This window comes from Neocloeon triangulifer, unplaced genomic scaffold (assembly GCF_031216515.1).
Source record: "Neocloeon triangulifer isolate White Clay Creek 2 clone unplaced genomic scaffold, ASM3121651v1 ptg000003l, whole genome shotgun sequence".
Taxonomy (NCBI): domain Eukaryota; kingdom Metazoa; phylum Arthropoda; class Insecta; order Ephemeroptera; family Baetidae; genus Neocloeon; species Neocloeon triangulifer.
The window spans coordinates 9,471,951-9,488,736 of NW_026775546.1; the positions used below are offsets into that span (position 1 = coordinate 9,471,951).

A 16,786-nucleotide genomic window follows, 5' to 3' on the forward strand; every position below is an offset into this window, starting at 1 on the left:
AAACGTTTTTTTATTCCTAATAAATTTCAACTGACAATTAAAAAGCAATGGAAAAATAAATATCTCATATACCGGGACAGAACTTCATTAAATTCACGTAGCAAAGAGAATTAAACCTCTTCTCAGGTCCAAGAAAAGATACCTTCTAAGAAAAATGTTCATTAAAAAAATTATACTTCCTGAATTTTAATTTCATTATTACTGCTGCATCTGGGCAGTAATGGTTCCACATGATGTCCCAGGAGGATGACGTTTCAATCAAGCACTTGTAGAGGGAAAAAGCAAAATATTTCTCATTTTCTTCCACTGAGCGGACACAAACAATGTTTTTAATAAATGGTAAAAATATTGAATTACACCAGGAATAATTGGGGGGGGGGGGAATCATAAGATTCACTTATGGAATTTATACCATGAAGATTTGAATTTATTTAATTTTTTTTAAATATATTATAAAATAGGGGTTTTAATTATAAATCATACCACTGTAATTTGCTTGCTTCAAACATTCAACAAAGCTTTTTTGCAACTCTGCCTTAGTATCCTCCGATATGCCATTGTGTGATTCAGAGGCAAATAATTTTATTAATTGTTTTTTTCTCGATTCATCAAGATTCTTAGCAAATTTAGTAATAAAATCCAAGTTTTTGAATTCCGTCTTTAAAATGGAAGATCCTTTCCACAAAAGCGAATTTTTATCTTTGCAATATGGTTCACTTGAATGTTTAAATAGATTTTAAATGAAAAACGTAAAATTAAATATCATTTCAACAAGACTTACAACTCAAGTTTATCAAGTGCATTTTCTAGCCAATTGTCAAGAATTTTATTTCTGTCATACACCTGTGAAAAAAAATAATTATTTTTCTCAAGTTAATTTGAGCTTAAATTCATAGCATTACGACTCCAATTTTTTCAGCCACACATTGTACTGCTAACTGAAAGATTTATACATATTTCGTATTAATTTTTAATATAACCAAAGGAAATAAAAATGAATAATATAAGAAGAACAAAACATAAAATAGATTTACTTTCATGGAGTAACTAACTGTGCCTGCTGCATCACTGCCTATTTTATTCAAATCTCCTTTAAATAAAGAAAACATTATTTTAGTTGCTAGATAAATTTAAATAAATTACTTTTGGGAACTTTGTATATTTCAAGACATTCACTGACTGAACCAGTGATTAAGTTCAGTCCATTCGTCATCCCCTGGAAATGATTTTTTTTATCTTTGGGCATTCAAAATTTAGATCTTTTTAACTGCTTTGAATTTTTCTCTCATAACTTCACTATTTATTGAAAATAGCACGCCAGAACGATTGGCTATGCTGAAAATTTTTTTCTGCCAAAATTTTGATATTTCAATTATTTATAGCCTTTATTACAATGGCAAGAAAAATATTTAGAGCAAATTTTACAATACAATTACAAAAATTAAGTTCATTTTATTCTCTTAAATTATCTCATTTGATTATGGTTCTAAAAAAATTCTTTATTAAAAAAAGATTGAAACCTGCGCTCGCCCTGCGCTCGCCCTGCGCTCGCCCTGCGCTCGCCCTGCGCTCGCCCTGCGCTCGCCCTGCGCTCGCCCTGCGCTCGCCCTGCGCTCGCCCTGCGCTCGCCCTGCGCTCGCCCTGCGCTCGCCCTGCGCTCGCCCTGCGCTCGCCCTGCGCTCGCCCTGCGCTCGCCCTGCGCTCGCCCTGCGCTCGCCCTGCGCTCGCCCTGCGCTCGCCCTGCGCTCGCCCTGCGCTCGCCCTGCGCTCGCCCTGCGCTCGCCCTGCGCTCGCCCTGCGCTCGCCCTGCGCTCGCCCTGCGCTCGCCCTGCGCTCGCCCTGCGCTCGCCCTGCGCTCGCCCTGCGCTCGCCCTGCGCTCGCCCTGCGCTCGCCCTGCGCTCGCCCTGCGCTCGCCCTGCGCTCGCCCTGCGCTCGCCCTGCGCTCGCCCTGCGCTCGCCCTGCGCTCGCCCTGCGCTCGCCCTGCGCTCGCCCTGCGCTCGCCCTGCGCTCGCCCTGCGCTCGCCCTGCGCTCGCCCTGCGCTCGCCCTGCGCTCGCCCTGCGCTCGCCCTGCGCTCGCCCTGCGCTCGCCCTGCGCTCGCCCTGCGCTCGCCCTGCGCTCGCCCTGCGCTCGCCCTGCGCTCGCCCTGCGCTCGCCCTGCGCTCGCCCTGCGCTCGCCCTGCGCTCGCCCTGCGCTCGCCCTGCGCTCGCCCTGCGCTCGCCCTGCGCTCGCCCTGCGCTCGCCCTGCGCTCGCCCTGCGCTCGCCCTGCGCTCGCCCTGCGCTCGCCCTGCGCTCGCCCTGCGCTCGCCCTGCGCTCGCCCTGCGCTCGCCCTGCGCTCGCCCTGCGCTCGCCCTGCGCTCGTCGCTTTTTTATTAATAGCACAAAAGGAAATTTAATTCTGAATGCAATGATATATTTTAAAACTAAAATTTTTAATCAATTTTATAAAATTATTAAGGATTTGCAAATATATAATAATAATTATTTTTCGTATAAAGGAAATTTTTTAAATAAAAGATCCTGTGAAATAATTTATAGGCAACAAAATCAACTTCCTTTTGCGAAATTGTCATTTAGTTTGTAAATTTTGGCCACTGAAAATAAATCTAAAAAATTAAAATTCTTATTAAAAAAAAAAAAATGGATTTTTTAGCATAGCCTATCGATTCAGCGTGCAAAATTTAGTGAAATAACTTAAATATTTTGGTTGAAAAAATCAAAGCAGTTCGAAAGTTATAAATTAATTGCATAATGATTCTCAGAAAATAGTATTTTTGTTCAGGAAGCATAACTTTTTAACTGCTTTGAATTTTTCTCTCATAACTTCACTATTTATTGAAAATAGCACGCCAGAACGATTGGCTATGCTGAAAATTTTTTTCTGGCAAAATTTTGATATTTCAATTATTTATAGCCTTTATTACAATGGCAAGAAAAATATTTAGAGCAAATTTTACAATACAATTACAAAAATTAAGTTCATTTTATTCTCTTAAATTATCTCATTTGATTATGGTTCTAAAAAAATTCTTTATTAAAAAAAGATTGAAACCTGCGCTCGCCCTGCGCTCGTCGCTTTTTTATTTATAGCACAAAAGGAAATTTAATCTTAATGCAATGATATATTTTAAAACTATTCCTACTAACCTCACAAATAAATGGCCTCTTTTTCAAACATTCTCCAAAGGCCAACTTGGGATCTTCGAGTGTTGAAAATTTCGAATCTTGAAATTTAAGAACAACACAATTTTTTGTTTCATTGGTGCCATCGTCATTTTCCCATTTTAAATCGGTTCTAATAAAATCTTTCAGCATTGGTGAGCACCATTGGAATTTACCAGAGCAACCGGGAACTTCTTGTCCCGCAGTCCAAATTTCCTTTTCGTCTGTTACATTCATTGCCACTGACAATTTGATATCAGAATTAAATTATTTTGAATAAAAATATGAGTTGCAAACAAAGGGCATCGTAGATACAAATTTGCTTTTGATCGTTTTGGACAGTCAGGAGCCCCATCCCTAGCGAGCAGCAATAACTAGCCGCCTCTGACCATGGCAGCTGTTACAGAAATTATTGTTTTTTTATTCAGTTTAGCTAATCCTGCACAGCTACCTCCAATTTTGGAACTAAGAAAACCACTCCGCACATATTGTACCATTTGCCGTGAATGAATGGCTCTTTAAAAGTTATTTTGGTTTTAAATTTTATTTTAAAAACTTTGCCGAAAAATACTTATTTGACCCAAATGGGTATCTTGATATTTATTGATATAGTCCGCCTGAAGCGTGATCAAGAGTCATGAATAAAATTAATAAAAAAAAGCAAAAAAAAAATATTAATAATAATAATGAAGCATAAATTTACAAAATAATCCATTCGGCAGGTATCAAAAGACATATTGCAGGCTGGAAGAGAGCAGACTTGAGGCTTTTCATTCACAGTGACCTGTTTTATCTGCGTTAATTAATTTTCCTGTAATAATTTGACATACTTACTGAAGAAATGTTCCAATCCTTACCCAAAAGTGGTTTGCCGACGCAGAGCATTGAAAACAAACTGTCGCACGTTGTTGTAGAGGGAATCAGTAAATCCTCCGTTTGGCGTATATAAACGCAGGCTCCAATTGAAGGAATAGTCAAAACGGGCATTGCAGGTGCGAAGTCGTGAAAACAACTCTTATACTGTCCCAGGCAACCCTTCCTAGTCATCGCGGTCCAGAATTTTCCCCTTTCGGTTAGATCTTTGATATTTTTCAATATGTTATAGTTCAACTAGATGAAATATACAATATAAAGCTTGGGTTGTGAACGGTTTCATTCCTAGAGAGCAACATTTTTTCCAGTTTTGATTCCAAGTTACCTAGATGTCGAAGAGGAAAAATTTATGTTGAACACATTTCCTTAAAAAGCGTTACAAGAATTTGCGTTTGTAAAGAGCAAATTAACATTTAAAAAATTACCAATTCATTTCCATTTAAGATTGTTACATCGATTTTACTGTCATAAACCCAAGTGCCGTAAGTTTTGTAATCTGTTCAAAAAGTATCTTCATCAATGTTTAAGTTTTATTGAAAAGAATATTGCACTTTTTATCACTCTCTCCCCATTTTTCTTTTCAAATAATCCATTCTATTTTGTTAAAATAAATTTTAATTGTGTGGCCTTTACACAAATTTACACACAAACACTTATTTTGCATAGCTTTTGGTCTGGACAGATTACCCCTGCGCACTTAAACTGAAGAAACAAATATTTTTTATTATATTTTAAACATCACAAGGACTTGATTTTTACTTGACAAACAAAGTTAGCTTCCTTGCTGCAGTTGAGAACTACGAACCGCCCGATTAATTGATCCAATGCGATGCAGTAAGGTCCTTTTTTAGGTATCGCCATTGAGTAGCTAAGATTCGTGACCTTTCCGGTTGGACACCACGTAATGCTCCTACAGGTTTTGTTTCGTGCTGGATCCTGCTTTGAGCAGGGTACACCACTAGTCCATATTAGTCGTGCTGTGTAATGTTGTAATTTTAATTTGAAAATATAATTTCCAGCAATTTCAATTGATATAGAATATAGTCTAAAATAACCAAAACAATTCAGTTATGAGAGCATTAAAAATAAAGTAATACAATTAATTGTGGGCTAAAAAATTTTGAAATTTATTTATTAATAAAATATCGTGGTTTGATAACAATATGAATTATTTGCATCAACCGAATTTCTACTTTTTGATTTATTAATGTTTAATGTTTATTTTCCAACAGATTCTGATGTTCAGAAAAAAATATATATTAAATTGCCACCTTGCAAGTTTTTAAAACGGCAGGTTGTAAAATGTTAGAAATCTACCAAAATTTGTCATCAAATATCCACAACTCCTAAATTTTGATTTAATTACCATTTCCTTGGTACTCAATTCCTACTTTGTCTCCATCGACAGTCAGTAAACTCATTCTCCGCAAAGCACAACCTTGAATTGCTGTTTCAATGTTGAGCTAAAATACATAATTTAAATTTAATTTACAGCCTTTTTTTATTTTCAATAAAACCTACAGACATCAATCCTTCAAACACGAATTCTCCGCCCCTTACTTTCATTTCACCCCAAACCATTTTTCGAGTTTCAACGATTTCTTGTGAAAGATCTGAAATTTTATTTATGTATATATGTTGCTAAAATTTCTCACGCAAAAGTATGTGCATTTTACGAGATTTGAAATCGAATTTTCCTTTTTGTGATAAAAATTAAATACTTTTAGAACTCAGTATTCATCATATTATTTTACCAATGGAATCCACGATACTTTCCTCGATTTCCTTGAACTCGTTCAATTAATTTATTCGCAGTGAAATAACTTAAAAATATTCACCTTAGTAATTTTCTTGTGGTATCTACACAGATCACAATTTGTTAACGCTATGAAAACCTGCTAAAAAGTTTAGAAATTTAATTTTAGGAATGTATGTATTACCACTGAAAAGAAAATGCATGATCTAATTATTCCCCTCAGAAGCATAATAAAGCTGGGTTACTATGTATTAGGAATACAAGTGAATCCTGAAAAGCTCATTTGAACTTAAAATGAAAACAAATATTTGTATATAGCTGTGTGATTTTATAGGAAACGATAATAGTGAACGTCATAAAACAAAACCAACTGCCTCAAATGAGGAACAATAGGGGACTTTGTTTGCTGTTCATAAAGTCTGGTGAATAAAATTGTGATTCCGTTTGGAATTGAAAAGATCTGAAAATAATTAAAGGGAAACACGGTAGCCATGATGTTGATACTCCATATTTTATTCTCCGATCGAGGGACAGTAACGGAAGTTTCCCGTGGGAAAGGGAAAAGCACAAGGATAAGTGTGACGTGGGAGAATACAACATCGAAACAGTCTAAATTCTAGTAATGTTTAGTTATTTATTTTTCCGCGAAATTTTTACCCAGACAAATAATTTTTCAGTACAGAAAAATTTGGGCACCGGGTCAATATAAAAATATTTGATATTTTAGAATGTAAAATTAAATATACGTTTAAAATACATTTCTAATGCAAAGTAGAATAGCCAGTTTCGGTTTTATTATTTTTCTAACCTATATCTCGCATTGTCTTGAATACAGGATTAAAAATAGTCAAATCATACAAATTTTCATCAGATCCTTATTTAATCAAGCAAATGCAATTTTTTATTTGAAACACACACGTTTTATAAAAAATTTATTGTAATCAATTACTAATCATATAAATCATTTTTAGGGCGTGATAAAAATTAAAAAAAAAAAAAAAATTAGGTGGCAACTTCAAAGACACTCTTTTAATCCATGTTGGACACTATTCAGTGTTGTGCCTACACGTTTTCCGGTGCCTGCAGAAAACTTGATTGCCAATTTTTAGCGTCTCATTAAAAGGCACGGCCTGTATTTGAATTTCGTCCGAGTCATTTTCCACCGGGTAGCTGACCAGCATGAAAGGGTTGACCGTCTGACCGATTATAGGCACAGTTAATGGCAAGCTGTAATTTTTGCACCATCGGCAGCACCACTTCAAATTATCACCCTGAAGCTCAGCAAAATTCCAAACCACAAAACTTTTTTTTATTTCTGTAAATTGGTATTTAGTTAATTGTGGAAAATAATTATTCACATTGATCTACCTGGAAAACGCTCCACTATTTCTTTCAGCTCGTCCATGTTCCTCGCAAATATGAGGTCACTGCTGCATTTCAAACACTCAAGAAGTGCGTCTTTGATCTAATTGTAAATTGATATCAACGATTGGTAAGAATTAAATATTTAAAACAAGTGAAACCTTTCCTGTACATTCCTAATTTTGAAAAAAAAAGATATTCTGTACTTTAATTTTTGCTTAATTAAAATTTGAGATAGAAAACTTCCAGTCCTTTAAAAGCTTGACAATTCTAGTAAATTGGTGATTTTAATTCAAATTGTTTTTTTTTTTCTTTTTTTAAGTATAAATAATATTTCAAAGCGTAAGTAACCAAAATTCACCGTAGGCTCTTCCATGGATAAAATGTGCATAGACAGATTCAAGTCCATATCATCGGCTCGTTTCAATTCTGAAGAATCCAATTGTTTTAATCTGTATTATTAATAAATACCATACACACCAGCATCGTTGGCCACATGGCACATGGAATTAAATTTCTCCACAGGGCCAAGTTGTGATGGTATTGAATTCTTTCAATAATATTTATAAAATCTTGTTAACAAAATACGAGAAAATTAATACCGGGCAATAGATTCTCCACACAATTCTCATAGACGATATATTTTCAATCAAGCATTTTAAGAGTGAAAATGCAAAATAATTTTCCATCGCCTCATCTGGCAAAAATATTTTAATTATTTTAAAATTTAAAATATGCAGCAAAAGCTGAAAAAGGTTTTTTTCAATGGTATCTTCTTTTATTTTTACCAATGAAAGAACAAATGAAAATATAAGATTATATTCTTTATTTACCTGTGTTATTTGCTTTCATATTGCAAACCATGAATTTACTCGCAAACATTGCCCGCAAAGTGTCGAAATCCATTTGGGAGAATAAGCCCCCCTGACCAATTTTCTTTTCCAAGTATCTAAATCTGGTCATCTCGAGTTCCTTTGAGTACTTCTTGATTAACTTTAAGTATTCCATTTGCTTTTTGACGAATGCATCACCTGCACCAAACGTATCGGCTGAACGAATTCTGAAATATTTTAAATATTTTGCAGTTGTTTGGGAATTGAAAATAACAGTGCAATAACTTACGAAACGTTGCCTCTTGACCACCTAAGCCAATTTAGACCCAGGCACATTGTTCCGTGTTTATAACTTTATGTGTCCATAGTAAGAAATAGGTTAAAAATTATCAACGCTTATTTAAGTCTCACGGTCCCAAAAGATACATGATATTTGTTATCCAATCAATCGATATTTTATTTCTGTCATACACCTGGAAACATGGTATTTAAAATCTAAGCATAAACAGATTTGAATTATTTATAACCACTCCAATTTTTTCAGCTATGCATTGCACTGCTAACTGATGCATTTTTTTATTTTTTTTTTATTTAAAACGTTTTGAAATTAGGCCTGCTATTAAAAGAAATATAATTTTAATACTTTCACTGAATAGCTCACTGAGTTATAATCTTCAGTATCTAATTTTTTTATTTCTCCTATTGAGTAAAAAAGTTAATTTGTTTTCCAGGGGGTGAATCCAATATATTTACTAGGTTTAATATTGTAAATTTCAAGGCATTCGCTAACAGCACCATTTGTGGGATTCATTCCATACGGAATACCCTAAAATTATTATACTCTTTTAATTAATTATATTATAAAAGTAAAATTTTGATTGATTAATTGTTATTAAGTAGTCTTAACGCTAACCTCACAAATAAAGGATTTTTCTTTCCTACAATCGTCGATGGACAGCTTGGGTTCATCAAACACGGATACATTTTCTCCCTGAATTTTAAGAATAACGCATTTTTCCTTTTCATTGGTGCCATCGTAATTTTCCCATTTCACATCAGGCCTGATGAAATCTAGTAGCATCGGCGAGCACCATTGGTATTTCCCAGGGCAACCTGGAACTTGTTGCCCAGCAGTCCAAATTTCCTTTTGAGCCGTAAAATTCTGTTCCACTGAAAATTTGGCAAATCCAGATTTTGAAACTGAAATAACACTTAAAATCCCCAACCTAAGGCATTCTGGAAACATAATTGCTTTTGGTCATTTTGGATGGTAAGAAGCCCCATCCCTATTTTACAACAAAATTTTACCGCCTCTTGCCATGTCAGCTAGAATATTATTTTAACATTTTCCATTGCTCGCAAATCTGTTGTTAATTTACTGTTACCTTCGCCTTTGATACTAAGAAAGCCACACCACATGCATTTAACCATTTTCCGAGTACTAAGGGCTCTAAAAAAAGCATTAGGGTATTAAAATATTTCTTAACAGTTAAATACATTTGTAGTATTTTGAATCTTGGCAATTCCTCTTTGCTTTTTACAAGACTCTATTGCGATTTACAATTTTCTGTTTGTGCTCCAGAAAACCATTATTCTCTCCTTTATACTATTTTTCTGTGTCCTCAAAATAACAATTTGCACACAAATTTTAATGTGAGATTTTTAATGAAATAAAAAAAATTTCAAGAATAATTGTTCCAAATATTTTTGCATCAGATTCAAAGAAATTTACTTTTAAGGAAAGACGGTCTTTTTAAAACATGAATATGAATTTCATCATCATTATCAAAAAAATCGCATTACTTTCCTCATAACAATTTAAAAAGTGCATGAACTGCAACACACTTTATTATTAAGTTGAATTGCCTAAGAAAAACAAAACTGGAAATTACTTAATTGTCCCAATGTCTTTACTTCTGCATATCCAGCATTCTTATTGATTTGAAGCATTAGAGTTTCTGAAGCAATATTATATAAATTCTCACAAAAATTGCCTCCTGGCAGTACTCTTTTTCAAGGTGGCACTGAGGCTTATTAACACACGAAGTGGACTGCTCATATCAATAAGTATTTTTTTTAATATTCCTACATATTAGACACAGGCACACAAAATTAAATACCTGCGATAAACTATTTTTTATATCATCCTGCAGAAGTGGTCGACCAACACAGAACATCGAGTACAAACTGTCGCAGGATGACAAATACTCATCCATTCGCCAATCGCTTTGGATATTTCGAACATAGATGCAGGTTCCAGTTGTTGAAAAACTCGCGATATTCACTCCCTTGATATTGTGAAAACAACTCTTAAACTGGCCTAGGCATCCTCTTCTTGTTTTTGCAGTCCAAAAAAAGCCAGATACGTGAGGTGCTTTACAATTTTGGATAAATTACGCATAATGTTTTGCTAAAAATTAAACCTCTGATTGGTAGAATATCTGGTGAAAACGGTTTCATGCCAAGAGCACAGCATTTTCTCCAATTTTCGTCCCAAGTCACCTGTTTAGATGAAAAAAGTATTTAATGTATTGAAAAATCCACCAAAAAATGATTGCAATAATTAGATTTTTACAATAAAAAAATTTATTGTTTTAGAATTCAAAAACAACTTTGTCCCTGCAATTTTAGAAAATCAACTTGTTGTCAAATGTTGCCCAATGCCATACTGCGTACCAGCTGTGTGCCATTCAAAAATACTACCATTTGGTTTCCATATAAGATGGTCATATTGATTTGATCACTGTAGACCCAAGTGCCGTACTGTCGATAATCTATTTGAAAAAGCGTATTTATCATATTATTAATTTCGAAAGCGTTGAATAAAATAATGCAAACCCTTAATCACATTCTTCCCACCAATGTTAGTAAATAATGTTTTCTATTTATTTTGAAATTAGCAACGTTTACTGATTGCATTAAAATTTTGCTCTATGCTCACATTCACTTTGCACATGCTTATTTTTGGGCAGACTACATCTGAACTACAGGTCGGGCAATTGATTTAACACAATTTTCCTATGCAATTAAATTACCTGACACACGAAATAGGCTTCAGTACTGCAGTTCAGGACAACAAACCTCCCGATCGTTTGATCAAGCGCGATGCAATAAGACCCTTTGTTAGGAACCGAAATAGAGTAACGGAGTTTTGTGATCTTTCCAGTTTGGCACCACGTAACGCTTCGACACGAATTATTTTTGGCAGGGTCTTTCTCAGAACAGGGAACAGCACTGGTCCAAACATATTGTAATAGGTGCACTGTATATTGTGATAATTTTAATTTTAATTGATTTTTTTTTTTTAAATTAATACACCCTTTACAAGTACTCGCAAGTCAATTTTAAATATAAAAATATCAAATATTTGAGAAAGAGTGAAATTATTGCGGTTTTATCACAAATTTAAGAAATTTAAGACCTTACAAAAATGGTTTAAATTTCTGCCGAAAACGTGATTTTTTGTGATTAATTAGTTCTTTTTAATGCGTTACTTAAAGAAATTCTACGTATATTTCAAATTGTATTATTATTATTTTAAGTTTTAAAGCTTCGTAAAATTCAGTATCGACTATTTTATATTATTTATCAAATTGTAAATATTTGAAGAAAAATTTAAACTGGGCTTAAAAATATGCAAAAAGAAAAGAGCAAGTGACCCTAAAATGCGGCCTTTGGTAGCTTGATACTTTATATAAAAAACGTAGGGTTTTATTTTTCCGTTAATTAATGGGGAAATATTTGGTCAACTGTAGGGGTCAGTTGTATTAATTTTTTTTTCAACAAGGATAAGATTGGCTTAAATTTTTTCATGAGATCCACCTCTGTTGCTAATTTCCGGTTCAAAGAATTGAACTTGGATTGTGGATCCTGTATCGAGAGTTAGTAAATTCATGTCGCGTAAGGCACATCCTGCTAGGGCAGTTTTGAGGTCAAGCTGTGAATTATTAATTACTGAACATTGTCGAAAGGTATAATTATTTAATATTTATAAATTAATTACTGGCATCAATCCTTCGAACACAAATTCACCTTCCCTTAATGCTCTTAATGATACGTCACCCCAGACATTTTTGCGTTTCTCCTCAATTTCAAGACTAAACTCTATAAATTGATGATTGTGCAGATTTTATATACATACAATAAATTAATATAATTATACCTCTACTTAAGGGAACCTTATCTATAAGAACGAAAAAGTGTGGTTAGCAGACATCTAAAACGAACAAAAAATCACCTTCAGTGCTGATGGTTTCTTCAATTTCCTATTTTTCAATATGCATTTATTAACCTTCCAAGAAATTGAATAAAATTTAACTTTGGAAATCTTCTTGTAGTTAGCACACAAATCATGACTAAACGTGCATTCAACGATCACCTGCCAAATATTGTAAAATTTGCAATTCAATATAAATGCAATCCATATTTACCATGAGAATAAAAATAAAATATGCATTTGCTGCTTTGCCGAACATTGAATGCCGCAATTGCTGGAAAATATCTGACAAAAGCGATAACGGTTCTGACTTTAATACAAGCAGTAGGTAGCAACAATGCAAACAAAACACGGCGTCAGAGGAAATATATTTCCTCTGACGCCGTTAATGGTTGCAACATAAATGCATTGTTTGTTTGTTTGTCAGAAACAATAGAAAACACAGAAAGTTTCCCATTGCAAAGCAAAAGTAACAGGGAAAATGTAACGTAGAAATGACGCCAACTTATTTTCCCCATTACAATATTAACTAAAATTTACACCAAACTAGAGATATTTTTTAAATAATGAACGCCAATAAAATAACATCGAATTTGATTAGAATTTATTATTTACTACAAATTGCAATGAATATTACATTATTAAATAAGCAATGATAAGCCATATTATGTAGAGAGCCTCTGATTATTTATTGAAGTTTATAGCAATAAAACATCAACACTTTGTTTAAAAAAATCGAAACTACCATCCATTACTACCTTTTGAATGGCAATAAAATTATTCAAATTACGACTGAAAAAACATGCAGATACTTGTCTGTGATTCTTCCGCGTATAATGCAATACAAAGTTTCACATTTTAATTTTAAAAATAAAATGGAGCAATAATTTTTCATAAAAATAAGAATGTAAAATAAATTTTATAATCATATATGTATACAATAAAGAACAGAAAATAAGTGAACCAGCCCAACTTCCAAAAATAATAATTTCTCACCTAAATTTTACCAAATAACTACAATATTCATTTTTACGAAAACTCTTTTAAAAACCAAAACCTCATAGTTTAAACATTTTTAAATAAAGTGCCATAAAAAAATATAAAAATAATAAATAAAAAATTATGTGTTTTCTCTTGTAATTTCTGGGATAAATTACTGATCGTTCTAAAAAGCAATAATAGCAGATTAAATCTTTAATAAAACAACATATTTTTTCAAATAATACGATGAAAATTTATGACTTTTGCCTCACGGATCAATTGCTCTATAATATTCGCACATCTGCACATTATATTTATCGTGACGGCAGTATATTCTTTTCAGTAATAGGCTTTCATTTGGGGCAAGTTTTTTGAATTCAATTTCGTCCTTTCTACTGGGTTGGCTTATTATTAAACAAGGATTGGTGTCGTCTTCTTTCGCTAACGGGAAAGCTGCAGTAGAATTCGCTTTGTTTGAACAGTCCCGGCAACACCACGCAAAAGTTTTTCCGTCCGTTTCCGCCACCATGTTCCACAAAACCACTTCTTGTTTTATACCTTTTTTAATTCAATCATGAAAGGGTTCAGGGCAGGTATATTTTAAATACTTGGAATTAATTGCAAAATTTGTATTAGTTCTTCTTTTGACCTTGCGTAAATAAGGTCAGCGTTCATGTTTGCACACACACTCATTGCTTCATACATCTGCAAATATTTAAATTAAATTGAAAAATAAGTGTTGCGTACAAAATTTTTTACATTTCCGTTATTTTCAGTAGCGTTTTCAATTGAGATTAGTAAATTATCTGTGCCTCTTGTTACATTCTCTGGGCCTGCAAATACAAAATATAAAAAAAATTATTGGTATTTTTTAAATTGATATTTATTGTTAAGAAAATACAGCCTCTGTCTCGCTTAATGTTACATTCCGAGTTTAAGAGGTGAACAGGTCCCAGTGCAGAATGAGCTAATTGATTTTCCTAGAATAATATTTACTGAAAAAAAAATATTTGATCTTCAAAGTTTATTTTTGTTAACCAATCAATTTTTATTCATATTTAGCATAATTATTGAATACTTTTTGCGGACAATATCTCGTCCAGAAATCTCCCAGAGTTGTGGAACCATTCATAATGCACTTGAAAAATGCATAAGCATAAAAGTCGTTCATCTCATCTTCTGTATTTTTTATGTATTTTTTAATAAGATTTAACATTTAACTTAAAATAATAATATAAATTTACAGTCATTTTTCTTACCAGGAAAAGTTGATATCAAGCACTTTTTGTATTTTTGCCATAGCTCGATACGAATGTAAGAGTTCTTTGCTCCCACTGGACTTGCCATCTCATTCTGAACATCAATTTTAAACTTTGCTGCTCTCTCCGGGCCATACAATGTTTCCATATTTGCCACAATTCCTTGCACTTGCGCCAGAATTTTTTGCACCCCCATTATTCCAATATTACCAAGAGGGTCACTTTGAAAATGCAAAAGATGAAAATTTCCCAATTTATTTCCAATTTGAAAAAATAAACAATGTTATACTTCATATGGCTCCATATTGTACCACTCCATTGGACGCTTGTGCAAGCAGTCGGTCTATCAAATATATATGTATATAAATATATATTGTGAATTAAAATACATTATGTACTAGATATGTACATTTCAATAAAGCAGAAAGTACTGCTGATATTGAGAATTGTAATAAGTAAATTTGAACTTACTCCTGTAAATCATTGAGAACGCTGACCACGGTTTTTTCTCTTATTTTAGTGCGATTGTAAACCTTATAAACAAAATATTAATGTATTTTCAAATGAGTTAAAAAAAAAGGTAATTACCAGTCCCATTTTTTCAGAAATGCACTGAATCGCTTGCTAGAATTGAACTTCAGCCATTTTTACTTGTACTTTTTTTCAAAAGAAAATTTTAACCTTCATTGCAAAACTAACTGAAAGGTATGTATTGGGAGAAAATTTCTTCCACTCTCCTAATGGTATCAATTAATTTTTTTCTTAATGTAATTTTTATAACACAAATTATACGGATAGGAACTTCATATACGTTGAGACATTCTAAAACTAGTCCAGACAACTCGGTTAGATCTACAATTATTCCCTATGATGCAAATAAGTGAAAATGGCCTTTCAGCGGTGAAAAATTATAAAACCTCGCAAATGAACCGTTTCTTTTCTTGACAATTTGCAGTTGCCAGTCTGGGCTCCTCGAATTGATTTGAACCCTCTCCATTTACATCTAGGAAAATGCATTCACCCAACCTTTGGCTATTTTCCTTCCATTTTAAGGTTGGTCTCACAAAGTCTTTTAGATTCGGGGTGCACCACTGGAAATTTCCTGGGCAGTTATCAGTTTTTTTGCCACCGGTCCAAAACTGAGATGCTTTTACACCTTCTTAAAGATAATATTTTATTTTATTTTATATGATTTCCAACGAGAGAGACAGAATTATCCAACCAAAAATATCAAAAAGACATGTCTGCTTTTGCTCATTTTGAACAGTCAGAAGTCCCATCCCTAAATTGCAACAAATTTTTTGAGCCTCTAACCAAGTTGCCTAAAAAATATAATTATCTTATTATCAATCCATTTTGAAAAGAAAACTTACCTCCATTGAAGACACTAAAAATATCTGGCCACATTTCTCGCGCCACTTTCCTCCAAAGTTTGGTTCTTTAAATTTTTTAATAAAAAAATGCAATGTTTACATTTTGGATAGTTAAAAAGTACTTCGAATTATTAATTTTGAAATCATATCCACCGGAACAGTTGTTAAATCAAGAAGCTCCTATTTACTTCATTTTTAAATCAATAAAAAATTTATTAAAAAAAAGTACCTTCCCTAAGATATGACAATCTATTTCTCCGCACTCGGGAGGTCCATCGCATTTTGTTTTCACCGATTTTTCCTGAATACAACGCTTACAATATAATAAATCTAATGGGGCCGATAAATTACCACTGTACTGTCATAATTGTCATTAAGGAGAATGTCGTGTCCTTCGCAGGCAAGGTTACGGTAGCTATCACATGTGGCAAGTGGAAGGTCTGGTAGCCGAAAGTCAGTCATATAAACACACGTTCCACTACTTATCTGGACTGAGGCAAAATTTATATCGGTGTCTCCTTTCTCGTGGAAGCAACTTTTGAGCTGGCCCGCGCAGCCCAACCTTGTTGCAGCTGTCCAGAACGGACCATAATATGAGTCTACAATTATATCTAATAAAAAAATTTATTTAAAAAAGGAGTTTATATTAAGGGCTCAAATTAAAACCTACCGAAATTCAGCAAATCTCGGAAAAAAGCCAAAGGTTTCATTCCAAGGGAGCAACAAATTTTCCAATTCTCATTCCAAGTCACCTGAGTTCAGTAATAGGAATTTTATTAGAAATTTAAATTTATTAATCAGTTAACCGATTTCTTCCCAAGCAGGTATGTTTTATTCGCTCCAGAGGGTGTTATCCAGGTGCCATATTCCTGGTGGTCTAAAAAGCGTATGTATTACTTTGATTGAAATTTAGGAAATAAACTTTTGATTCTAAGTCTTCCATTGGTAGTTGAAAAAAGGTCATTCT

General features: G+C 33.8%; 2 protein-coding genes and 1 long non-coding RNA gene across 3 annotated transcripts; all 3 read right to left on the reverse strand.

The window, feature by feature from the left end:
* Window positions 1-6,841: 6,841 nt before the first annotated feature.
* LOC132205765 (uncharacterized) lies at window positions 6,842-7,797 on the reverse strand. Its single transcript, XM_059635032.1, has 5 exons — window positions 7,760-7,797; window positions 7,638-7,707; window positions 7,519-7,586; window positions 7,164-7,260; window positions 6,842-7,110 (listed from the first exon to the last, which is right to left on the reverse strand). The coding sequence occupies exons 1-5, from the start codon at window positions 7,787-7,789 to the stop codon at window positions 6,842-6,844; spliced, it is 534 nt and encodes a 177-aa protein (XP_059491015.1). The 5' UTR covers window positions 7,790-7,797.
* A 600-nt stretch (window positions 7,798-8,397) lies between these two features.
* On the reverse strand, window positions 8,398-9,274 carry LOC132205766 (uncharacterized). Its single transcript, XM_059635033.1, has 5 exons — window positions 9,217-9,274; window positions 8,904-9,160; window positions 8,744-8,816; window positions 8,634-8,689; window positions 8,398-8,463 (listed from the first exon to the last, which is right to left on the reverse strand). Exons 1-5 carry the CDS (start codon window positions 9,272-9,274, stop codon window positions 8,398-8,400), a joined length of 510 nt encoding a protein of 169 aa, XP_059491016.1.
* A 608-nt stretch (window positions 9,275-9,882) lies between these two features.
* LOC132193134 (uncharacterized) lies at window positions 9,883-10,240 on the reverse strand. The gene is made up of 3 exons (XR_009441408.1): window positions 10,111-10,240; window positions 9,976-10,041; window positions 9,883-9,922 (listed from the first exon to the last, which is right to left on the reverse strand). It is a non-coding gene; the product is annotated as an uncharacterized LOC132193134 (long non-coding RNA).
* Window positions 10,241-16,786: the final 6,546 nt, after the last annotated feature.

What these genes read in the sequence shown, in the direction of transcription:
- LOC132205765 (XM_059635032.1), bottom strand. Translation starts at nt 7,789, where the DNA reads ATGAGAATTGTGTGGAGAATCTATTGCCCG. An exon ending in TGTGGAGAATCTATTGCCCG is followed by an intron (nt 7,708 to 7,759) that starts GTATTAATTTTC and finishes TATTATTGAAAG; the next exon opens with AATTCAATACCATCACAACT. An exon ending in CCATGTGGCCAACGATGCTG is followed by an intron (nt 7,587 to 7,637) that starts GTGTGTATGGTA and finishes TGGATTCTTCAG; the next exon opens with AATTGAAACGAGCCGATGAT.
- LOC132205766 (XM_059635033.1), bottom strand. Translation starts at nt 9,274, where the DNA reads ATGGGGCTTCTTACCATCCAAAATGACCAAAAGCAATTATGTTTCCAG. An exon ending in ATGTTTCCAGAATGCCTTAG is followed by an intron (nt 9,161 to 9,216) that starts GTTGGGGATTTT and finishes CCAAATTTTCAG; the next exon opens with TGGAACAGAATTTTACGGCT. An exon ending in CAGTGAGCTATTCAGTGAAA is followed by an intron (nt 8,464 to 8,633) that starts GTATTAAAATTA and finishes CCATGTTTCCAG; the next exon opens with GTGTATGACAGAAATAAAAT.